The 25694-nt window shown below is 40.0% G+C and overlaps 1 protein-coding gene across 1 annotated transcript in view; it reads left to right on the top strand.

Annotated features, from left to right (window-relative positions):
• CPNE3 (copine 3) overlaps positions 1-23742 on the top strand; it is a 68414-nt gene extending 44672 nt beyond the window's left edge. Inside the window, exons 5-16 of the mRNA XM_065400068.1 lie at positions 1031-1102; positions 2467-2550; positions 3657-3746; positions 9399-9497; positions 12759-12845; positions 13740-13799; positions 14837-14970; positions 17109-17163; positions 17263-17314; positions 18190-18323; positions 20011-20247; positions 23632-23742. Of these exons, the coding sequence (XP_065256140.1) occupies positions 1031-1102; positions 2467-2550; positions 3657-3746; positions 9399-9497; positions 12759-12845; positions 13740-13799; positions 14837-14970; positions 17109-17163; positions 17263-17314; positions 18190-18323; positions 20011-20247; positions 23632-23742 (1215 nt within the window). The remainder of the gene's footprint in view (positions 1-1030; positions 1103-2466; positions 2551-3656; positions 3747-9398; positions 9498-12758; positions 12846-13739; positions 13800-14836; positions 14971-17108; positions 17164-17262; positions 17315-18189; positions 18324-20010; positions 20248-23631) is intronic.
• Positions 23743-25694: the final 1952 nt, after the last annotated feature.

Below are 25694 nucleotides of genomic sequence, written 5' to 3'. Positions count from 1 at the left end.
TATTATAGTACTTTCATCAATGATGTCCATAAGTTTGTAGTGATATTGTTTTTCAGAAGACTGGATACAAATGGCATTCTTGTTACTAGCCGCATGTTCTTCCTGTATCAGAATTGGTCGAGTTCATAATGGAACAGAGTATGCTGCATCTGAGGATGGTACCTCCCACAGACTATTTGCTAGTTATAAAGTTGAGACCAACAGACAAACTTTGACTTCAGTCTGTGATCTGCCTATAGAGTTAAAGACCCCACCAAGCACCCCTTTCTTGTCTTTGAAAATGACAGAACAGCAGTAAAATTCCTCTTAGAATGCTGACTGCCTTTTAGCTATAACCACAGTTGAGCATAAGGGAAACCACAGTTTTTTAAAATATGAAAAACGTTTAGAAGTTCGGTCTAAAATTGAACTTGTACTGCATAAAGACAGATCTCACCATCTAGTCTAGTAGATGAGAGAAGCTCTAAAAATGTGCCTCTGTACAGTTAGTTCATCTAGCAAGCTCTTCTATCTCATTGAGCAGGAACATTTGGTGTTGGAACTCATAAGTTCTATACCTGGTTCTGGCACCGAGTCTGTGGCATTTAGCAAATTAAATAATCCAAAATTTTCAAAGTGGTCCCTTTTTGGAGGCTTCAATTTTTGGTGCCCATTTTCAGAGGTATTGAACACTCTCGGCATCTGTTGACTTCAGCTGCATTATGGGTGCATGCCTCTGAAAATCAAGACCTGTATGTCTCAACTTGGGCCATCCAAAATTAGTGGCCACTGTTGAAAATGTGAATCTTAACATCTGTACCTTGGGTTATTCATTTGTAAAATGAGACTATTTACCTACTAACATAGGAGTTGTGTGGCTTGCCTGATGCTTTCAAAACACTTCAGAGCTATGTCCTACCTTTTCATCCAAGTACTTCTATTTTTAAATAAATATTTCACATCTACCCTTTCTAGGTATGTTGTGAATAATATTAGTGAAGTATATAGTATCTGAACACAGAATAAATGTTTCTTTCTTTTATCTACCTAGATTACAGCAGAAGAAGTAAAGGATAACAGAGTGGTCTTATTCGAAATAGAAGCAAGGAAACTAGAGAATAAGGTACTTAATTGATGTATTTGTAATAACAAAGCATTAAAATAATGATGCTCTTATAAATAAGTAATGACAGGGATTGATTCATTCTGGGATTCCTTGCTGGAGAAATTAAGTCTACTAAAATACTGCTTACAGTAGAAGAAAACCATAGAACACAGAACATTTGTAAATTACCATATATACTTGTTCATTTATAAGCCAACCCCCCAAGATGGTTAGGTAAAAATAGCAAAAACTGTATGATCCTTTCATAAGCCGACCCTATATTTCAGGGGTTGGCAAACTTTGGCTACTGGCCTGTTAGGGTAAGCCGATAGCGGGCCTGAATGTTTTGTTTACCTGGAGGATTCACAGGCACGGAGCCCTTCAGCTCCCAGTGTCTGTGGTTTGCCGTTCCCAGCCAATGGGAGCTGCAGGAAGTGGCTGGGAACGGCAAACCGAGGCCACAGGGAGCTGAGGGGCTCCATGCCTGCAGATGCTCCAGGTAAACAAAACGACAACGTATTAGATATTCAATTCAATGATTCCATAGAGTTTTTAAAATCATCGAATTTTGGTGTAGACCCATTTATAAGCCAACCCCCGCTCTTTGATGGGTCACGTTTTTACTAAAAATATTCGGCTTATGAACGAGTATATATGTACATTGAAGTTTTTAGAATGAATCTTGACCTGTTTCTAAAGTGAGACAGGTATATTGCCCAAAATATTCTTTGAACAAGACTTAACTCTGTCCATATAAATTAATCACAGATTTGTATCTTTTCATTAGTGTGAATGCTTTTGCAATTTAATTTTAAGTTTACTTACTAAAATAAATAACTGTAAAAAGTTCACTTTCAGACAGCACTATAAAGTATTTGTTAGAGTGGACAAATCCATTATAATAAAGAAACCACTTCAGGGCTGGCGTTAGAATCTCTAAACACTTTAATTGCTCTATGAAATTCTAAAATAGATGTTAATAGGTGTGGTAGGGAAGAAATGCTTCTATTTTACATTTTGATAATGCTCTAATTAGGCAGATTTGAATTCGGGTCTTGCCCTTCATACGCCTAGTGGCCCCATTGTCCTGAGATGAAACTGTCCGGCAGTATTTACAGAGCCCAGAATCTCACCCTACACTTAAAAATATTTCTAGTCTACTCATAGCTATATAATTCTTTGGCTTGCTAATATAAACGATCCTGTTTTAAAAAGCAATAATGAGAATGATACCTGAAAAGTGATTTGTATTCTTCATCAGAAAGATGTTTAATAGTTTTTAGGAAAGTCTTTTGTTTACCTTCCATTTATCTGACTATGTATATTAATTAGTGTTTGATAACATTCATGCCATGTGATAACTGCCTATTTTTTAAATTCAGGATTTTTTTGGAAAGTCAGACCCTTTCTTGGAGTTCCACAAGCAGACCTCGGAAGGGAACTGGGTGATGGTTCACAGAACTGAGGTAGGGGAGGTTGTTCACAAAAAATTAACTCAATAAAACTCTAATCTGACTTTAAATGTATAACATAGCAGTAAAGGTACAGCACCTTCAGAGCGGGAGAGGTGATCTTGTGGTTAAGGCAATGGACTGGGTCTCAGGAGACCTGAGTTTTCCCAACTCTGTTATTCTTTTTTCTGTGTGACCTTGAAAGTCATTAAATGTCTCTGGCACTCAAATGTGGACAATATGCTTTTTTTCTTACTCTTGTCCATTTAGATTGTAAACCCTTTGGGCTTGTTTAAATTTATGTAATGTCTAGCATAATGGTCTAGTTTTGGTAGGAACATCTAGATGCAATTATAATATTACTATTAATATTGGAGAATGCCAACTTCAGCTAGGTCTGATATTTACTACTTAAAATAAGTGTATAACTTATTACTGAACACTTACAGAAGAGCCTGAGGCCCTAATCAGTATTTAAATAATGAACAAATTTAGAGGAAGACACAGTCCCTTTATAGCACTAAGATTCTTTTTGATTGATAGACATGAGGAGGTTATAAAGTGGCCTTTGCTGACTTGCACTGTACCTTTCCCCCGTGCCCCCCCTCCCCCTTTAACCATCGAATCTCCGGATGAAATACTTCTGGAAATGGTGTTTCAGTATAAACATTTGGTGGAGTGAAATATAACTTCTGGAAATGATAATTTTACCCCCATTGTCTTGCTTCTACTGGTAAGATGTGGGGGTACGTAGCAAAATGCTGCATATGCTTTGGGTCTTCATGTACAGAGGTACTGGAATGTTACATCCTCTCCAGTTTGGGATTTAAATTGTATGATAGATTAAATTTCCCTTTTTGAAAATTTTGACCTAGCAGTGAGCAGCAGCATCCAACTTCCTCCACAGTGTTGGTATTAAACAAAATTTTCTTCTGTTATGATGATCCAGCCATTGGGGCTCTTGTTATATCCTTGTCATGTATACATGTTTTTTTGTGATTGCCTCACAGGTCAACACTTTCCATATTTGTAATAGTTGCCCTGTTTTTATTCCATAACACTCATAGTCCCTCTGCATCTTGCCTTGCTAACAATACTATTTTATCTAATCTTTTTGGCAGGTTATAAAAAACAACTTGAATCCTGTCTGGAAGCCCTTTAAAATACCCCTCAATTCTCTGTGTTACAGTGATATGGATAAAACAATCAAGGTAATATTTAAATAGATACATTAAGGACAAATGCAATGTATCAAAGAAACAGTTGGCAAAGATAATGAATATTCATTTTAACTGGTTTATCCTCTTAGTTTTAAGTTAAATTCAAAATAAAGGTTTTTATTATAAGTAACAGAAAACAGGGATGATGATAATGATGACCTGATAGTTTGTGTTACTGTATCTCCTAAATTTTTTTTGTCAAATTGACTTCCAGAGTTAGGGAAGCTGGTTAACCTAGAGTAAATGTGTATTTCCCTCTTCAATTTTTCATTTGAATTAGTGTTAACACAGCATCAGTTCTCAGACTTGTTAAAAGCGTGGGCTGTCTGCTTGCACATTTACAGTCCGTTAGAATCCTTTTGGCTGTTGCTTTTTCTTGTTCTCCTGCATATGACTGTCTGTCACCTGGTCCTTATACATGTTTCACACTTGTTTAATTCCCTTTCTTTCCTGGATGTGTGTCACAGCCATCAGGTCCTCTTCTCAACCTGCTCAACTGGACTTTGCTGACCAGTTGCTTCATTCTTTCCTCCATTGCTTAGATATTACCTACACAATAATCCCAGTTCCTGCTAGCCTGAGGAGTAGAGTGAATGTTCATGGGGATCCCCATGAATAAAGCACAGTAGCAAAGCATTAGCATTGAGTCGCTGGATCTATCCAGACAAAACCTTCTGATGCCAAGCTGTTTTGAACATTAACTTATTTGTGTATAGAGCTAGTATTTGAAATATTCTAAATTTGGAATCATCTAGTCAGGAGGACATTTTACGAATGTAATTCTTTCACTACTAAATAGTTAGTACTATTTCCCTTCCTCACGCCGCTAGCTCCCAAAGCAGAGGCATTGTGACAACACTGGCAGCATATTTCAAGAAAATGGATGTCTGCTGCCATTGACATCCTTCCCTGCCTTTAGTCATTGGTCCATAAAGGAGCATAAAAATCTGTTAGCTTCAGCTCTGGTTTCCGTTGTCAGATGAGTGAATTCAAATGAACTTGCCTTATCTTAGGCACCACTTTTGGATTTGATGTTTGAAGAGAAGATGAATGCAGGGTTGCCTGCCTGCGTTGTCCTAACTAAGTTTGTGATGGTTCAAGTAGCCTGGGATGATAAGATGGGCTCCACTCACAGGACAAGGAGTCAATCTAGTGAATCCTTACTGAACATTATCTGCAACCATTGACACCCTGACTCCCAAACAGCCCCTTAGTCCTCATCACCCAAAAGTTCTCGTTTTTTTGACACCCTGCATCAACAGGCGGAAACTTGAGAACTAGTGATGGAAAAGCAAAGGCTGAAAGACAGAAGGTGAAACACAACAAATTTCTTCAAGCCTATGCTCCGGCTTACAGCTGGTCAGAAATTTTCTGTTACATGCTTTTTTTTTTCTGATGGAAATTGCTTTTATGTAGAAATTGAAATGCTTCAGAAGTTTTTATTTCAATATTAATTCTTGCAGGGAGAATATTTTGAAACAAAAAAAATCTATTTTGGAAAATTTTGAAACTGTTTTGAATTTAATTTTATTTTATGGATTTTTCATTTTGTTTTGTTTTTACATTACTACTGATCTGTCATGAAATAAAGTATATTATGCAGTAATACCATTGGCATGTCATGAAATAATGTAAAAATGAAAAAATAAATTCAGAAACTGAAATTTTTCAAATTTACATTACATTAAGTGTCAAAATTTCCTACAAAACAAAAATTCCAAGCTACAGAAGCCATCATGTTGGTCGAATTACAAAGCAAGAGAAGCTTCCTATCAAAGAATCGTAAAAATGTAATGCTAGAAGGAACCTCAAGAGATCATCTAGTCCATTTCCCTCTGTCCCCATGCTGAGGCGGAATTAAGTATACCTAGACCATGCCTGTCAGGTGTTTTGTCTAACCAATTCTTAAAAACCTCCAATTATGATGATTTCATAACTTCCCTAGGTAACCTATTCCATAACTTAACTACCCATATAATTAGAAAGTTTTTCCTAATATCTAATCTAAATCTCCCTTGCTGCAAAGTAACCCAAAGAGTTCTTGTCCTACACTCAGTGAACATGGAGAACAATTGATCACCATTCTCTTTGCAACAGCCTCTTACATATTTGAAGACTCATCATGTCCCCCCTTTTTATTCTCTCCTTTTTTTTTTTTTTTTTTTTTTTAGAATAAACATGCTCAATTCTTTCAACCTTTCCTCATGGGCCATGTTTTCTAAATATCTTTCTCTTTTTGTTGCTGTCCTCTGGACTCTCCAATTTGTCCACATCTTACTTAAAGTGCAATGCTCAAAACTGGGCACAGTACTGCAGCTGAGGCCTCACTAGTACTGAACCAGTTACCTGCCAGATCTACATATGACACTCCTGCTCATGTATCTCAGAACGACATTTGCCTTTTTCATGACAGCATCTCATTGTTGACTCGTATTGAATTTGTGATCCTCTGCATCACCCCCAGATCCTTTTCAGTGCTAGAACCACTTAGCCAGTTTTCCCCATTTTGTATTTGTGCATATGATTTTTTCCCTCCTAAGCATAATACTTTAAACTTGTCTTTGTTGAATTTCATCTTGTTGATTTCAGCTTCAACTGAAGCTGCCAAATCCAGGGTGGTAAACCAATTCATCGAGCCTCAGTGTCTACAGCACTGGTTAAATCACGTTAAACCCTTGAATGGATAGTCTCGTTAGGAAGTAAAGTGGCCTTATTGTGAAGGAATGCATTTTAAATTCACATTTTCATTTAATTCAGTTTAACTTTCCTGAGTGTCCCTGGGTAGACATGCATTTAAAGTGGCAGTTGAAGTATAGTATGGCACTCACAAAATCAAAATGGAATTCATAAATTGACAGACCTATTCCCCAATCTGTCACAGCAATGTGTACATTTAGACAAAATCCTACCAAAACAAGATATACCGTAGCACTTATTCCCATCCTGGGGAGAGGATGCAAGAGAGAATAAATCACATGCGACATACATTAGTTGCATTGCTTAATGCACAACTGGAACATATGGTACTTAGCTAATATGGGTATAAACCTGCACAGAATAAAACAGTGATGAAGCAGAATAATAATTATCTTTATAAGTAAGCCCAGAATCTGACAACCTGCAGGGGAAAAAGGAAAGAGCTAGTGACAGTTCTTCTCCACATGTCATGGATGTAATTTTCATTTCCATTTAATGGCCCCACTAAAAGTGTAGTTCCTTGACCAAATAAATCCTTTAAGATAGGGTTGTTTTCAGATCAGCATGATCCAAAATGTAATCTTATCACCCAATAGAATACACTGTATAGGTGTATAATAAAACCTGCTGTGAAGTTTCTGATCTCAGTTACATGGGTGTATATCCAGACCAACTGGGTTTCCATGGAGTTGCTCCAGATTTACACAAAACAGGATAGAATCTAATCCCTGCAGCATTTTATTTTGAAATTGTAGTTTATGGATTTAAAATTACTTTCAGATGAGACAGTAAAATTGTGGTAATGTTGTTTTGAAGAAGAATTAAACAATGCTTTAACACTTTTATACACACAGTGGCATGCATAACAGGCTATCTTATAGTAAGTAAAAATGACTTTTTTAGCTTTCCTCAGTATGAATGCCTCTTCACACACTGAGTCGTTTAGTTTGTGTATTCAGCAGTAATGCACAAACCAACTTGCTACACTATCTCATTAATTTATTTCTAAATTGTGTGTGTGTGTGTGTTGCAGTGAGTCAATGATATCTTTCTGTACCACAAATGTGAGCCTCTCTCATTTGGAGCTAGCATGCCTGAATTCATCAGCTCTGAGGAGGGAAGAGGGAAACATGGATAATGTTTATGTTGCTACAGGGAGCCACCAAGATTGTTGCATGAGCAGTCAACCTTCTGATCTCAAAAGAAACATCGGGCTAGATGTATTTAATATATCAAACTCCCAGAAATGTTTTCTGTCTTTAAATAAAAAAGACAATTATGATAACCCTGGATCAAGCTGCTATTACCGTTGAATGAAAAAATATCTTCAGTATTAAGAATTCCACCAATTGCTTGAGTAGGTGAACATCTGATTGGCTCAACATAAGAAAGCCTAAAGAATCTGCATCACATCTGCCTGTATATGAAATCTGTTTCTCCATCTGTGATACTGTTGTTGCCTGTATGCAGTATGAATTGGTGTTCAATGCATGTGCATGTATTATATATTTTATTACAGTGGTAGCCAAAATGTGTCTAGGAGCTGTGCCAACAGAAGAAGGCACAGTCTCTGCACTGTAGAGCTTGCAATCTAAAAGGCAGTAACGTAGAAATATTAAATGTGTTATGCAGGCAGAAGCCCAAGATTTTATTAAGGTAGTTATTTTATTTTTTTTGGTTTGGTCAGAAATGAAATGTTAAAGAAAACATAACTTTATTAATGTGCTAGTGTACAGTATAATGGGGAGTAGGAAAGAAGGGCATGGAGAACAGCAGTATGGCTTAGATTGAATCTGTTTAGGAAAATTTTTGTCCAGGGTCTGTATATTTATCCTGAATAATGGAAAAGTGCTTCAATGGAAATTTTGGAACTAGGAAGCTGTTATTTTAGTAAGTTGTCTTACCTATAATCAGAGCAAAAAATAATTCATAGACAGAGGTGGTTAGTGCAATGTCTGTTTAAATATACAAACTTAATTCAGAATTCTAATTAGGACATTCTGGAGAACATTCATAGCCTGTTCATTTTATTACTTATATGTATGTAAGCAGGTTCTTCACAAAAGTTAAAATAACAATGGAAAACTAGAGCTGGGCTAAATAAACTGACAGTCTGCCATCCCACCCCATTAAACAAAAAGAATAACCCAAGAAAGGAAGAGCAAGTGAGAAAGGAAATGCATTAAGGTTAAAGTTGAATTGATTTGATCAGTAAAGTCTTACCATTGAGCTATAAATACAGGTAAAAAGGGATTTTAGCCAACATACTATTTCTGAGGAAGTTATGAATTTACAAATAATTAAGACTGCTGGTCTTGAGAGAACTCTCAAGTCTAGCTTCCGTTATCAGCAGTGAAAGGTACTGAACACTGTCTCTGAGCCCCTCTATGGATTAGTAATGCAGTCCACTTGCTTTTGCTCTCCTGCTAACCACCCAGAGCCTGACTTGAAGTACTGATCATCCACATCTCCCACTGAAATCAATAGGAGTTGAATGTCAGTATCTCTGAAAATCAGGCCTCCAGTCTATAATGGCAGAAGGGTGCACAGACTAGGCACCCTGGAGTGACTTTTCCTAAAAATTATCAGAATAAAATAGTAGTATTAGCCCTAACTAATCATATTGGACCTAATCCTGTAAAATGCTGAACTCTTGATGCTCATTGACTTCTGTGGAAGATGAGGATGCTCAGCAGCTTGGAGGATTTGGTCCAGTAGAAGGTAAGACTCACTTATCTTTCTGCAGTTGGTAAAGCCTAGCCTTCAGACACTTGTATATATGCCCCACTAATTTAAATCTATGGCATAGGGCAAACTTCTGCCATGCTTGAAATCCTAACAGGGAAAAAGGCAGGTTTTTTTTATACATGGTTTTAGAAGTGTCATTGCAACATCACTTCGGTAGAGCGTTGGCTATTGCTAATCCTCGATAATGCTTCATTTTAGGTAGAGTGCTATGATTATGACAATGATGGGTCTCATGATCTCATCGGGAGTTTTCTAACCACAATGTCAAAACTGAAGGAAGCTTCTCGATCCTCACCGGTAAGTCCAAAGCCTCTAGGTTTCTTGAGCATTTTTATGAAATTGCTTTATTCATTTTGAGCAAAGACTACAAAGTATCTTTGTGAATATTTAACTGCCTTATGGCAGTCCTTGTAGCATCAATTCCGTTCAGATCGAGTTGGCATTTCCATTATAAATCCACTTTTACAGGCTTTAATATCTTCGTTGTTTTTTGTAACGGCATGTGTCTGAAAATCCAAGTTGTCGGGCCAAATTAATTTCACCAATCCCTAATCCTCAAAATGCAGAATACAGTATAAATTTCACTGCTGTTAAAAGGCCAAAGCCTGAAGTTATTGTGTCAGATTTTACTTTATCCTTAATTTTCAGGTTTGGTTCTTGCTCACTTTATTAAGTAATTGAATAAATCTGAATGAAGACTTTAAGATTTAGCTACTAGTGCACAGAAATCAACCTAGTGGTTTCATTTGTTTGGGTCTTTATTTCCTTTCTTAAAAAAACTCCAAAACCACACTATCCCATATATTTTGCTATGAAACGTTAACAGTGCTGTAAACCTTGTAACATGGCAGATTGCATCCTCATAAATTTCATTAAAGGCCACTCAGCTACCTTAGCTTAGAATCTCTTTATTTTTATTGACTTGTGTCCCAAGCAATATTCTACCATATTTTTTTCTAATTGCACATAAGTTGAGAAATAGTTCAGTGATCAGGTACACTGCATGCAGGTTTGGAACCTAAAAGCATCCTAAAGTATTGTATGTGTACTGAATTCTTCAAAGCTACTAATTATAAATATTTAACTTCTAATGTGTTTATATTTTATAATCACGGCTCCTGCCATGTTGCTCCCTTAATGGTTGTTTCTGAAGACTTCCTGAAACTGAGCAAAGGACAATCTAACACTTCCTTTTACAGCACTGGTAAATAATTTCAGCAAGTGATTGCTCATATGTAATCTGCTTCTTAGAGATTTCTAGTGCTTTTTCTCATCTTGCTAGATTCTCGGAAGTAGGCTGGCATTTATACAGCTTTTCCCCACAAGCAAAGTAGTGTGCATCTTGCTATAGTAATTAAACTACACAAACAAATACTGAAGGGCAAGGATGAAACAGTTTAGTCCACTCCTTTGCTATAGCATATGAAGATTTTTCTGTTTCATAAGTTAATTATTTAAATAAAATACGGTACCATTTTAATGAACCAATTATTGCATTAGGGCCAAAACTGAAACATACTTCTGTGTGGCGTTTATATTAAAAAAAAAAAAAAAAAAAAAAAAAAAAAGTGCGCCCACACTCTGTAAGACCCTAATCCTGTGAGATAGTAGCTCCCTTTGTGCCACCGAAGCACACTGTACGATTGATTTGATGTGAATCAAAATGCTCCATCCTAATCTGTCCTCTGATAACCTAGGCTGCTATCTTCTGCTTTTAAAAAAAGTGTGATGTTAAGATGTAATCTGCATATGCTTCTTTTGAAAATGCTTCAAGAAAGCTCTTCCTTATGTGTATTTTCTTGACCACACATTGGCTGTATCCAGTCAAAGAGAGCCATCCGTGTGCCAGAATGAGACTGGCTGAGAATTAAAGCTACAAGACAACACCGAGGAAATATTAAGCTCCAGAAATCTCTTGCTTAAAAAGAACTGGGACTCAATCCTGCAAAACTTTACTTATTGGCTTCACTAGGACCATGTCTGACATTAAGCATTTCCTGTGTGAATAAAGCTGGGTGGTAGGTCCTGTAAAGTGGAATTTAGTAAGACCCCAATTCTCATTTTAGTTGTGCCCATGTTAATCCTGGAATTACTTCAATGAAATCATTGTATTTACTTGATCTTAACACCAGTGTAACTGAAAAGAATCTGGTGTTAAATAAGATGCAGACTGTGCTCCACAAATTAAGGAAAGGCTGAGAGAATTCTCTGGCGAGAGCCTGCTTGATTAGAATGGTGGGGGGAGGACATGCGAATGAAAATTATAAGATTTAACAAAAATCCACATGGTGGTTGGAGTTAATACATTTTCACAAAAGACTTCTTTTTAATTTTAAGACAGAGTTAAATATGGAAAATTTAATCAGGAAATTACCTGGCTGTTTAGATTAGCCTCTGTGATAAAGTACCACAATTTGTTTCGGTTCTAATTATATCTTACCGTTATGTTCTATCCATGCTGTAAACCAACAACAAACAGGAAATAATCTTATAGAATAAAATATTGCAATATTTAATGTCTTGTTGCATTACAGAAACTGTTTGTAGATTGTTACCCTCAACATATCTCCACTGATTCCAGTGGAGGGAATATTTTTCAGGCAAGCCCTTGGTACGTGCCTGATCCTGAATGATACTGAGCTCCCCTTTTTCTCACTGTGGAAGCTAAGGGCGCTTAGCACTTTGAAGGATTTGGAGCTCAGGTGTTTCCTGACTGACTTGAGAATGTACAAGAGGCTTGTTTTTGCAAAGATTTTTTTTACTCAACAAATTGTTGGGTTTAACCTCACTGGTTGAATGAAAACATTGTCCTGTGGCTTAGGAAGCAATGGAACCCCAAACCACTTAAGAAATCAGTTTGAACGCTTAGAACGTGTGGCAGAAACACACACTTATGACCAGTGCTATTGAATACCCAACTCGGTGTTTGCTAGAGACAAGTAAAGGATGAGGACTAGCTGGCTGAAATCCAATTTCCATAAAATGGAAGTGATGTTGGGAAGACGGAAGCATCAGTGAGCTGCTTTATAGGAGAGTGTGTGCTCCTGCCATTTGTTAATGGAGCTTGCAGTCTTGGGTTACTGTTGAATCCTCAGCTGCTTTTGAGCAACCCTATAGCAGAAGAGAACTGGGTGGTTTTTTCATCTGTTTGGCAAGGAAGATGCAACCATTCTTCTCAGATGCAGATCTTGCTACCTTGTCCCATGCCCCTCTTGCCTTCAAAATAGCTGCAGTGTGCTTTACTTGGGGCTATGCCTTAATCCAGCCTAGTACTTGAAGAGGGACCAGAACTTTTGAATTCACTCCCTCCCTATGATCCCCAAGAGCTGCGCAAAGCCTTTCTCTTCTGAAGCTTTATGGGAGAGAAGGTACAAAGAGGGCTGATACTTGTGCCTGGCCTTTAGGGTTTTTCTTTTCTAGTTCTGAGGAGGATGGGTTTGCTTTTGTTTTACAGCCAATGACTGCACTTTCAATGTAAAGCAAAGGTACTTAAAGCTCTGGATAGGTATTGCATAAATTGTACTGATTGTAATCTTGTTGTTTTTTCCATTCCCTTAGGCTGAATTTGAATGTGTCAATGAGAAGAAGAGACAAAAGAAGAAAAGCTACAAAAATTCTGGTGTCGTGAGTGTGAAACACTGTGAGGTCGGTACTCAAGGTTTTTATTTTTTAACTCTATTGAGTTTTCTTTATTTACAAATGTCCAGGTACAACATCTCTGATCTAACATGCCTCAACCACCCCAAGTGTAAGTAACAGTAAAATGTATGAAAACTGCAGAAAGATTTGAGTCTATAAGATGATAGTATAGATACAAAATGCTTTGAATGTTGTAGAAGCAGTACCGTGACAAAGTAAAACATTATTGCTTTACATAGAATCAGAATACAATTAATATTACTACTGTAATTTTCTATAGAGAGCTTGACTTAGTTTTCTATACAGGAGATTGCAAGCAAGTGAAAGTTACTGTTTTATACAAGGTCTTTTGGTTTAGAAATAGATGTTTAAATATCAAACCTCCATAACCTTATTTTCAGTAGGATGATCTTACTAGTTAAAGTAAAGGAATTCTTCATCTAATATCATCTTGAGTGGGAAGTGGGGGTGTTCAGGTCCTAAATAATAAAACAGCCTTCTGAAATTCTATTTGCATGTATCATGGAATGACAAGGGAAGTGGTGATTTGCATTGTCTTAAACACAAAAAGCACTAAACTTCCTAGCAATTAATTAATAGGTACCATAGTATCAATTTCCTTACTAGCTGAACACTGGCTAATGTAAGAAATAGTTCCCTGATATGAATTTTCTCCATGTACCCAGATCCTGTTTAAATGTAATTATAAGGGGCCCAATACTGGCACACACAGTGCATAGTACCTTATTTATTGAATACTCTCAGTGAAATCTAGAGGCACTACTTGTGGAGTAAAGGTACTGCTTTACATCAGTATGGGAAGCAAAACTAGGCCTTCAGGGAATTAAGAAATTGCCTCAGTCTTTTGGGTTTTACTGAAACCAATGCGTTTCCTTTTAGATTATAGTGGAATGCACATTCCTTGATTACATCATGGGAGGATGTCAGCTGAATTTCACTGTAAGTACTTTATGTGTACAAAATTGCTTTATTTTTCAGCGTAAGCTGTAATGTGTTATGGATTCTCTTAATCGCATGTTTATTTTTGTAGCAGATGAAGCATAAGCCCATATTTCCAGAGGCCCTCTGGCCTGTTTTTTTTAACTGTTACCTGGAAAGTTCTGAAATATGATAGACTCCTAACATCAGACATGAGTTCTGAATCTTCAGATGTGCCCAGTCAGTGCTGGATATAACTGTGTGGGCAGAGACCAAAGGAGTTTACCATTCCCTGTTGCTTGGGTTTGTTTTACACCATCTCATCACAAGTGTAGTTTGCTTGACAGCCATTAAGCTGATCTAATCTGGGAATGTTTGTAGTTCTGTTCACTCCTAACACATCCATTACACCTGGGGGTGGTCATGTAGAGCTTGTTATGGTAGGTCTACATCTGCCAAGGATTTCCCCATGCCAGAATAATCTTCAGCTGCCTATATAGGATGGCTTCAAGGCCCCTATGCACAGCCTGAGCAACATATATAGGCCTTAACATGGGATCAGACCCTTAAATGGTTTAATTCACAAAACTGGTACAACACAGGCAGTAGCAATGTAAGCTTTTTGCACCCTAGCAATGTTCCTCAGCCCTCACCCAGAGAAGATCAGTGTCTGTGGCTGGTCTGTCAGCAAGGATCTGTTAATTTTTAACTGTTGTGGTATTCCTTGAGTAGCTTCCACTTGGAAGGAGGCTGAGACTATTTCACAACCATGGAGAAGATGGTGAATGCTTTTGTTTAAGACCTATATAAGACAGCAGCTGATAGGCGGAAAGCCAACCAGTCCCCATGGGGGAACCACAGCTTCATGATGTTTGAGTAGGGTACATTCCTTAAACAAGGTTCTAATGTTCAATAATATGGTATAAATATGGCAGCTGACAGATGATTACATGTACCAGTTCTTACTGTTTTTGTCAGTTTAATTTTGCCTGAGATTAGGAACCCAGTTTCCCCTCACTGCTAACTGATACAAATGCCTCAAATGCTACATTTGACAGGTGGGGATAGATTTTACTGGCTCCAATGGGGACCCTCGCTCACCAGACTCTCTACATTTCATCAGCCCTAATGGGGTTAACGAATACCTGACAGCCATTTGGTCTGTAGGAATGGTCATTCAGGACTATGATGCGTAAGTTTTAACTTATCTCATTTTCAAATGCGTGTTGTAGAATCTGGGCATGTAAGTATTGCAGACACCCATAAACAGCTCCTAATAAAAGCTGTAGAGCTGAAAGTACAAGAGCATGCATAAAAATCCTTTCACATTTTCCCTTCCATTTTATTCTCTCCTCTTTGAATGAGCTCTCACCCTTTGCTGGGGGGAGACCGGGGAGAAAGGGTACAGTCTATTTTGGCTTGTGTGTAGCTGCATTCCACTTGACTCTGCATAAGGGGGTCTAGGCATACTAGAGATGGACGTACCTGAGTGACATTTTCTCTAAGTGAATGGAGATGCAAATCTGTCAATTTAGCGATCTCTGAGATTCCTTGGCAGAGCCAGGAGGTGGCAGTGCAGAGATTATCTGCTTAAATACCAAGAGTGTGTTCAGGATACAGGACACGGATATGAAGACAGTCTGTTCTCCATGGAGCTTACAGTCTGGGATGCAGTTGAGAGGTCACATTGGGAGACCCAGAGAACAAGTGTAGGGGTTTATGGTTTGTTTTTAATCTTGAATCTCTTTTCTAACGTGACGTGGAGGATTTTCATGAGTACAGTTTGTGGGCATCATGGAAAGTCAGTATTTATTAATAATAGAAGGAATTTGAATGATGAGAGGTGGGGCCTGGGACTGGGACATGTGTCCAATAGTATCTCCTCGTTGATCTAGGATGATATTCCCTTGAGAGGGCCCAGAATTCACCAATTTCAGTACAATCCATTCCTCAGTCAGTATCTTACCCTTAGGGGCATTCTGTGCCAAAATATTAAAAATTCTGCGCACAATATTTTAAAATTCTGCAAAATCCTGCAAATTTTGTTTGTGAAATAAATGTGGGGTCTCCAACATGGCATTGGTGAGCACAGGCCAGTGGCTGCACAAAGTTGGAGATCACTCTGCAGATTCCCCCTTCTCGCCCCTTCACCCCCCCACCTCCCCCCGGACATGGACTCAGCGGTGAGGCTGCACCCAACCCTGACACCATGCAAGGACTGGTCCTGCCCCAAAAACACCCCAGGATCCTACCCTGCCATGCCAAGTGCACCAGGTGTGGGCAGGCAGGCTCAGCCCAGCGGGATCCAAGTGTGGAGGGGCTTAGTGTGGGGGATCCTAGTGTGGGTTGAGAGAATTCTGTGGGAGCAATCTGTGTGTGGATGGCTCAGTGGGGGATCTGGGTGCTGGAGGGATCTGGATGCACAGGGGCTTGTTGGGGAGGTTATGGGTGCAGCGGTAATGGGACTCTACAGGGGGGTCCAGGTGAAGGTGGTTGGGGCTCAGTGGGGGGGGGGTATGGGTGTGTGGGGGATAGAGCTTGGTAGGGGGGTCTGGGTGTGGAGGGTCGGGGGGGGGTCCAGATGCTGGAGGAGTGGGGCTCAGTGGGGTGGGGATCCAGGTGCAGCTGTTCGGGGCTCGGTGGGGTGGGTGGATGCAGTGCAGGGGAAGAGGAAGTCCTGTCCTCCGCAGCCCAGCCGGGACTAACAGCTCAGCCCAGCGCAAGGTGGGAGCCACCAGCCAGGTCTTCCCCAGTCCCGTCCCTTGCCCCACAATGATTTACCTCTCTGACGGCTGCCCTGGCACCCAAAACATACTGCTGGGGACGGTCGCATGACCGCTCTTATGGCTTCCCTTTGCTTCCCTGTCAGAAAGTCATTTTTCTGCAGGGAAGCAAAGAAATCTGGGGGGGACATGAAGTCTGCATATGTGCAGTGGTGCAGAATTCCCCCCAGGAGCAATATCTCCAAACTCAATGGTCTGCGCACTTGACAGTCTGTGGTAGGTAGTAGCTGCTACAGTTTTCGTGGCTCAAATTATCTCATGACAAATGCTAAACAAAAACCAGCAGAGCATTTGCAACCATAACACATTTTCATAGTAAGATTTTAAAATGCTAATTTCCTAGGTGCCCTGCTGACTTGGACATAAAGAAATTCTCCCTGCTGACCTGATCTGGCCTTTACACAGGGGAAATTTCCACTTAACTCTGCCTGTTGATTTCTAATAAACAGCTTTATGATTATGACTAGGATTAGCTAAATTGTTTTGAATTGTGAACAGAGTCTAAAGGGAAACAACTACTTCATTTTCTCTTAAATTGCTTTTTCAGAGATAAAATGTTTCCAGCCTTTGGATTTGGTGCACAGATTCCACCTTCCTTTCAGGTAACCAAATGTGTAAATTTGCTACCTACGCAATCTAAAACAACTTACTCAAGGACATGTGCATGTGTAAATCTGAACATCTCTTCCATGTATTGACAGGTATCTCATGAGTTTCCATTAAACTTTAACCCATCAAACCCATTCTGCGCTGGTAAGTCTTAGTAACTATCACAAGAGTCTTAAAGAATCAAATACCTGGAAAGTCTTGTTTCTACTAGGTACTGCTTAACCGCCCCATGGTACTATGTTTAATCTGGCACCATTAATACAACAGCAGTAAAGGTTGTGGGAGTAGATGTTAATTTGTATAGAAAAGTCTCTGATTAGAAGAAATGTGTGACCTATTCAGAATATGGACTTCAAAATTCATGAAGAGATGGGAAGGAAGGAGATGCTCTTTGCTAATCAGAGCATTTGTGAGGCTTCTGATTAAGCAGGCTGATTTAGTTAAATAGACAAGGAACTTCAATCAGTAACCAGGCTAGAATTTCCTGCTATAGATCCTCACTTGTGTGAAGTAGCCTTTGGTTCTTTTTCTTATTTGAAATTTCACAGCACACCTACCTTGGGGTAGCAGCAGTGTAGGCTTCTCCCATACTGCCAGGCCAAGGTACCTCATTGCTGGTGTGGAAGGGACCGCCCCTAGGAGTGAGAAGGTGGTTCATTCTCTGACCATTTAGTCTTTGCCTCTCTGCTTAGACGGCTAACAAGGACATGTGTTCTAAACTGAGCAGAACTGTTATAAACTAGGTAGCCAGATTTCAGGATCGTGATATTTGACCACTTAGACAACCTTTTTAACCTTGACATAAAGTCAAGATTAGCTCTTGTGAAAGGCTATGGCCTGATAAAAGGCCTCTGTTCACCTAAAACATACAACTTCCTTTATCATTATCTTAATTTTAAATAACTTTGTACTACCCTAGATGTCTGGCACCTAAGGAGGTGTCAGGACAGTTGAGTGCCTCAGAATAGCAATGCAACATTAACATGAAATATTAAGACTTAACCATTTGTTTTCTTAAGGAATCCAAGGCATTATTGATGCATACCGGGCCTGCCTTCCTCAAATAAAATTATATGGGCCAACTAATTTTTCTCCAATAATAAACCATGTGGCTAAATTGGCTGGTGCAGCTGCACAGCAACAGACAGCATCAGTAAGTACTTTATTTTAGTGTACATGTTCCCCTCCTTTATTCTTTCTTTCCATGCAATATACTACTCATATCCCCTCTGTGTGCTTGGAAGCGTGCCAATCTTATTTGTTATCAACTTACCCTGTGAAGTTGCATTTGGTACCATTAAGCTTTATGGATGCCACAGCTTCCTCACAGATAGACATTCAGAGCACTTTACAAACATTAAGAATCTAGTTCTGCCCTGGAATACACACACATTTTAGGGCAACATTTAGCCTCAAGTGAGAGGGGCAAGTGTAATCCTCATTTTACTTAATGTGACCAAGACAGGATTGCACGAGAGTCATGTAAGACTAAAACTGGCCAGTATAAACAAGTCATTGTTTGTATGAAATTTTAGTTTGTACTGACTTCGGCTAGTGCTTTTTATGTAGCCTGTTGTAAAACTAGGCAAATATCTAGATGAGTTGATGACCCCCTTGAAGACCTCTTCATACCCCCAGGGGTATGCATACCCCTGCTTAAGAACCACTGCTCTAAACTTTTCCACTTTGTTCCCAGAGCTCAGACGGCAGCACTGCTGTGAGTTAGCTGGAACCTGGAAAAGAACTGTCAGTATTAATATGCAAATGAGCACACTAACCATGACACTTTACTTTGGACATAGGGTTGCCAGTTCTGGTTGGACGTATTCCTGGAGGTTTCATCACATGACATAATGTTTAATTAAAGTTTTAATCTTTAATTCCTGGAGATTCCAGGACAGTCCTGGAGGGTTGGCAACTCTATAAATTGGACATCTTGTAATAGTAATAGGGCCCCATTGTGTTGGGCATTTTTCTGTCTTAGAAAAGACACTGTCTCTGCTCTGAAGTGCCTCCAATCTAATGAGACAAACAAACAGATAAGTTGAGGATGTGGATACAACATATAGGCAAAAGAGCATGATGAAGAATTGGCCCAGCTTCATTAGTTACATGTATTGTAGAAATGTTTGGTTTGTGTTTTGTTTTTAATTGAGGTTAGAAGGATTAGGAAAAGAGATGGGGAGGAAGAGGAATGAGCACAGCTTATCAACTGTCCAGTCATGATCAGCAGGCTGGGTTTCGTAGACATCATGGCAAATGTGGAGCAAGTAGAGCTGGAGCGAGCTATAGAGGGGGAAGGACAAAGTGGTGGGGAACAAGTAGTAGTCTGAAGAGGGAGAAAGAGCAATGAGACAAGGTAGAGAAGAGATATGGAGGGAGCCAAGGGGGAGCTATTGGAGAGCATATCTTGGTGAAGATTAATTATAGTTTAAGTCCAGGCTGCCTGAAGTTCCTAAAAGAAACTAGATAAAAGTGTGAAAATCGAAGTTTAGCAAATTTATGCAGGTCTCAATTTAGCTGCAGTGGTTTGTCCCTGGAACTGAATCCCTGCCCATAGCAAGCGGGGTGGTGAGATGGTGGCAACCCACCAAAAAGAAACTTGAATGGAGTTTACTTGTAACAATGGAGACGTGCTTTGCAGGGAGGGAGAGTTAGGGTTGGGTTTTTTGGACCAGGCAGAAGAGACCTGAAACAAGTTTAGATGCTTGATTGCAAAGAATAAGCTTCACATATTGAAAAGTTACCATTCTATGCCCTGTAAACCTGTAGCATGCATGTATGCAATATTATCTCTTCTGCTGTTCTCAATTGTAACAAAGTGCATATTGGTTTGACAGCAATATTTTGTGCTCCTTATCATCACGGATGGTGTGATAACAGACCTTGATGCAACCAGATCCGCCATAGTTAATGCCGCAAAGCTTCCCATGTCCATTATAATTGTTGGCGTTGGAGGAGCTGATTTCAGTGCCATGGAGTTTCTTGATGGTGACAATGGAAGTCTCAGGTCCCCAACTGGAGAGCCAGCCATCAGAGACATTGTCCAGTTTGTGCCATTTAGGCAGTTCCAAAGTGTAAGTATCATTCCTTACTGAATATGTACCAGAGAAGTACACTAGATTTCATAGCATGTGAAATAACTTGTGGTCCTATTTCCACTGTGGGTTTATATATGGACTGGCCCTGGAATGAGGTCTGAAGCCTCCTGAAAACACACTCTCAGCTAGCGGTGAGGTATGGCTTTCGTATCAGCTGCTAGGAAGAGATGAAAGCCTACCAGCTCATCCGTGGAACTCCCAGTAAATCATTTTGATCAAAAAAGGTGACCTGTTCCCAGTTTAGCAATCTTCTCTCACCAGTCTTTTCAGGACATGTCATTTATAAATCTACTTCAGAATTGATATGCAGTTCAGCATAATCAAACCAATGCTGGTGTCCTGTCGGAGGAGAAAATGAGCATGTTTCTGACTTCACCTAAGATTATTTCCATTTTAGTCAGTGGAGTTGCCTGGCTGTAAATCTGGATTAAGATTAGAATTGAGCCCTGTGTGCATGCATTGGATCATTTGATAAACAAATTTTTGTGTGTGAAGGTGAGGGAGTCATTTTCTGATATATAGGTGCCCCTGCTGGGGTAGTTTTATTAAAGCAAATAAAACCCTCTTTGCAGAGACACAAACAAAATGGTGGGGAAGCTCTATTTAGTGTGCAACCCCCCAATAGATGGAATCCAGCATAGAAATACTGTTGACATTGGGTCATATAGTCATCTTAAATTTCATATCTTTGCAAAGATATATACAAATAAATAATTTGGGGAAAGTAAAACTGACAGATAAAACAGCTCAGCTTCTAAGGTGCTCACTTCCTAGTTCTTGTTTTTGTATATTTTATGCTCTGTTCTATCCCCCCGGCCCCTCATGGTAAAAAGCTCATATTAAAATAATGCACCAGTTTTCCTTGATTTCCACTATTTGTTCAGGTATATTGATGTGGGGGAAGGTAGTAATCTGCAAAGATTACTTAAAGTGCCATCCTTAGTTGGAGACTGAAAAGTGCGTTAAACTTTGGCAAGCAACGCTCTAACAGCAGGATTTTCAGGAGTATAAAAAGGCTAAAAAGCAAAAAAATGGTGGTAGCTGCTAAGGCTAAAGCCCTGGAAGGGTTATATGCCTGTCTTGAAATGAAGAAAGGCGAGAGAGAAAAATATATAGACTGGAAAAGACCAGTGATAAGAGAACTACAGACATTGGTGAGATCAAAGTACTTAAAGATGAAAGTGGAAATACGTTAACCAATAAGACCAGATTAAGGAATGGTAGAATAATTACTGTTAAAGGTTTATGATTGAAGAGCATCCAAGAGAATCATGCCATATGATAAAACCAAACAAGGTTCTGGTGGTACCAATCCAAGAAGAAGTTGTTGTAGAATCATTGAGCAACATAAAAAATAAGAGAGCTCTCAGCCCCAATGGCATACCAGGAGAAATATGGAAGTGCCTGGGGCAGGTAGGCATGAACATATTGACACAATTGTTTAATTTCATTATGAGGACTCAGCTGATGTCTGGAGAAAGAGCACATTGTTACCACTATTTAAGGGAAAAGGAGACATACAAGACTGTGGTAACTGCAGCATTAAACTCATGAGCCACACCATGAAGGTCTGGGAGACTGTTATTCGTAAGAGACTGAAGAGAAATAAAAGTCAGTGACAATCAGTTTGGATTCATACCAGGCAAGTCAACAATGCTGTCTTTATATTTTTTCCACAAGCAATCTTAATGCAGAGAAGAGGAGAAAGCCTTTACGTAGTGTTCATTGTTCTTGAGAAGGCTTATGACCACCTTCCGAAAGAAGTCATCTGATGGTGTATGAGAATGAAACCGATACGTGAAGACCATATCAGACTCCTCTAGGACATGTACACTGGTGCTGTTACCGCAGTTAGAAGGCCAGTCAAAGAAACTGAAAAATTTCTAATAAAAGTCAAAGTACATCAAGGCCTTTTGTTCACATTGGTGCTTGATGCACTTTAAGAAAATATCCACAGAGTAGCGTGTGCTTTGTGCAGGTCATGTAATGTTCGTAGGGCAGAGCAAAAATGAAGCGGACGAAGATTTAGAGTGATGCATACTTGAAAGAAATTACATGAAAATGAGCAGAAATAAAACAGTATATGGTCTGTAGATTCGCTGATAGTCTCGTCATCTTCCTGAAACGTAAGTCTTGGGGACCAGCCACTACCAAAGGTATAGAAGTTCAGTTACTTAGGCGAGATAGTACAGGATAATGGTAAACTCCATGACTAACTTATAAGCAGAACAGGACAGGCATAGACTAAATGGAAAGAAGTAAGTGGAGTGGCCTGCAATAGGAGGATGCCTATTAACTTGAAAAGCAAGATCTACAAGATGGTAATTAGCCCTGCACTTTTGTATGGCTGTGAATGCTGGGCACTGAGAGAGAGACACGAGCACGTCTTGAATGGAAATGAAAATGTTCAGATAGATGCATGGAGTTATAAGGTTGGACCATATTCAGAATGAGCAAATTATGGGAAATGAGAAGGTGGTCCTAGTTATACAAAAGCTGAAGAATCGAGGCTTGGATGGTTTGGGCATGTGAAAAGAAGATTGGAAGAATATCTAGGAAATGGTGTGTTAAACTTTGGTTAAACTAGAAGTAGAGAGTAAGAGAAGCATTTAGAAGACCCAAACTAGATGGCTGGATGTTATATGAAAGTATTTGATTAGCTGTAGAGTTTCCAAGGAACTGCTTGAAGACAGACTGGAATGGAAAAGAAGGACTCAAAAAGCCAACCCTGTATATATCGGATTGAAACTAGAAGAAAGTTGTAGATTAATTTGCCAGTTAGTGCAGTGCAGTCATGATTACTCAGGTATAGAACTGATGTGCTCAAATCTGGTTTTCAATTACACAAGCTTTCCTTTTTCTAGTATCACAGGTTTGATCTTGAAATACAAACTAACTATACCTTGGAGGAATTGCACTGTAGAACAAGCAATGCATTTACTGCAGATGAGGGTTGGGACAGTAGGATGTGGATGAAAACTCACTTAACCAACCTCAGCTGCTTAACTTCTGTCACTTTAACCTTGCATAGCAGAGATTTTATTGACATGGCTAAAAATTTACTCAGTGTATTTTATCCTGGTGGATCCCAAAAGACTTTATAAACTGCATATGCCACACAAAGGCATCCTCCACTGCAGAGGAGGGAGGCAATCAGCTGCTTCGCAGCATGCTGCTTAATAGTAGCAGTGGAAAGGTAAAGGTGGGCGGGGAAGCTTTTTTCCAAAGGCACTGTAGCAAATTCCTGTGAGAAATGCTGTAGATTCTCTGTTTGGACAAATTAACAGATGACACCTAAACTTTTAAGGTCTCCTCTGACCAATGGTTAAGACTGAAGTTTGATGTTCTTGTTTTAATAAGGCTCCCAAAGAAGCTCTGTCTCAGTGTGTCCTGGCAGAAGTGCCTCAGCAAGTGGTAAACTACTTCAGCACGTACAAACTGCAGCCTCCCAAGAATCCTGCCGCAAAGTGAGAGAGCACTGAGTGGGAGAGGCGAGTGAGGCTAACCCAGTTGGGATTCCTGCAACTTCTGCATGTCAATGGACTTGGATCTTGACTTTTTTTTTTTTTTTTTTTTAATTTGTACATTGATTCATACATGTTAATGTCTGTTTGCTTTTGCATGGAAACATGTACTTTGCCAGTTTTTTTTTTTTTTTTACTTGAGACAAAGATGTGTCCCTGTTTAATACTCATGTTGATTGATAAAGGCCCCAGCTGGGCAAATTTGGTAGAAAATAACATTTCAAGAAGTAAGCTGAATATGAAAATTATGAACAGACTGTGCCAAGTTGTTGGGTGTGGTGCTGCTGGTTTGTGCTGCAGGGCTGATGTAGTAAGGTCATCAAGCTGGCTGAACTGCTCCAGGAAGAATCATCCAATGTGCCGTGGTTCTTCAGTATTGTAGAGCTGATGTAGCAGGGAGTGTTTACAGTGGGGTGGGCAAACTTTTTGGCCCAAGGGCCACATTGGGGTTGCAAAACTATGGAGGGCCGGGTAGGGAAAGCTGTGCCTCTTCAAACAGCCTGGCCCCCACCCCCTATCCGCCCCCTCCCACTTCCTGCCCCCTGACCGCCCCCTCCTGGGACCCCCGCCCCAACTGCCCCCCTGGGACCCCACCCCCGTTCCAACCTCCCTGTCCCCTGACCTCCCTGACCCCTATCCACACCCCCGCCCCCTGACAGGCCCTCTGGGACACCCACACTTATCCAACCCTCCCTGTTCCCCGGCCCCTGACCGCCCCAGAACCTCTGCCCCATCCAACCGCTCCCTGTCCGCCCCCCGGAATCCTCCTCCCCTTATCCAACCCCCCGGCCCCGGCTCCCTTACCATGCTGCTCAGAGCAGCATGTCCGGCAGCTGCGCCGCCCGGCTGGAGCTAGACACGCTGACGCTCTGCTCGGCAGGAGCGTGCCATTCCACTGCCCAGAGCGCTGCCCACGCGGCGGCATGGCTGTGGGGGAGGGGGGACAGCAGGGGAGGGGCCAGGGGCTAGCCTCCCTGGCCGGGAACTCAAGGGCCGGGCAGGACAGTCCCGTGGGCCGGATGTAGCCTGCGGGCTGTAGTTTGCCCACCTCTGGTCTACAGAGAAGGGTATATGGCTGGGATATGTACTTATTTTTTCTAGCCTGGGCTACTTTTCAGGACCCTGTGACTGTTACAGGCTGGCATATGTTACAGCACCCATAACGCACAGTGTTCAGCACCAGAATTGGAGCAATGCAAAAGCAGAGCTTTAAAGACACTTTTGCACACCACCTCCTGACTTGCACCTTTAGTTCCTCTTGGTCATACCTGGGAATCTGGACCATCTCTCAATATTAATAAAATGGATGACACAGTAAACACAAGCTGCATTCAGTTTAAGAAACTGTGTAAGTCTTACAGATGCTGCCAACTGCTTTTAATCAAGGTAGCCATCTAAATTATTCCAAAAAACACTGTTGGCCTTCAGTGCAGATTCTGTAAAGAGTTTTAAGATTTATATGACAATATACTGTGCTGGAAAACTGCAAATGCAAATCACTTTATGCAAAGCTATCACATGTGACTATTAATTGACCTTGGTGGTTAATAGTACACATTCCCTTGCTAAAGAGGAAAACAAAATTTTTCACTCTTTAATTTTTAAGTTGCTTTATATATTTTTTGTAATTGTATCTTCTCATACGGAGAGAGCTTTTGAAAGGACTACAGAATGTGCCATTTTAACCTGTTTTGTGCAGGTCTTTGGATGCCCCCTAGTTCGCTTTATAGTGAGTGATCTTTTATTTTTATGGCAGTACTCTCTTAGCTATGTTGTATTAGTGGTGACCTGCAATTAATTTTTTTTAAAATTTGCTTTGTGCCTTTTTTGTTTGCTGATGGTATACTTAGAAGGCTGAAAAAATCTTAGAAAAAAACTTCTCTGCTTGCCTTTTTTAAT

The sequence above is a fragment of the Emys orbicularis genome, chromosome 2, assembly GCF_028017835.1.
Source record: "Emys orbicularis isolate rEmyOrb1 chromosome 2, rEmyOrb1.hap1, whole genome shotgun sequence".
Taxonomy (NCBI): Eukaryota; Metazoa; Chordata; order Testudines; family Emydidae; genus Emys; species Emys orbicularis.
This window is presented reverse-complemented; position numbering and strand designations above follow the sequence as displayed.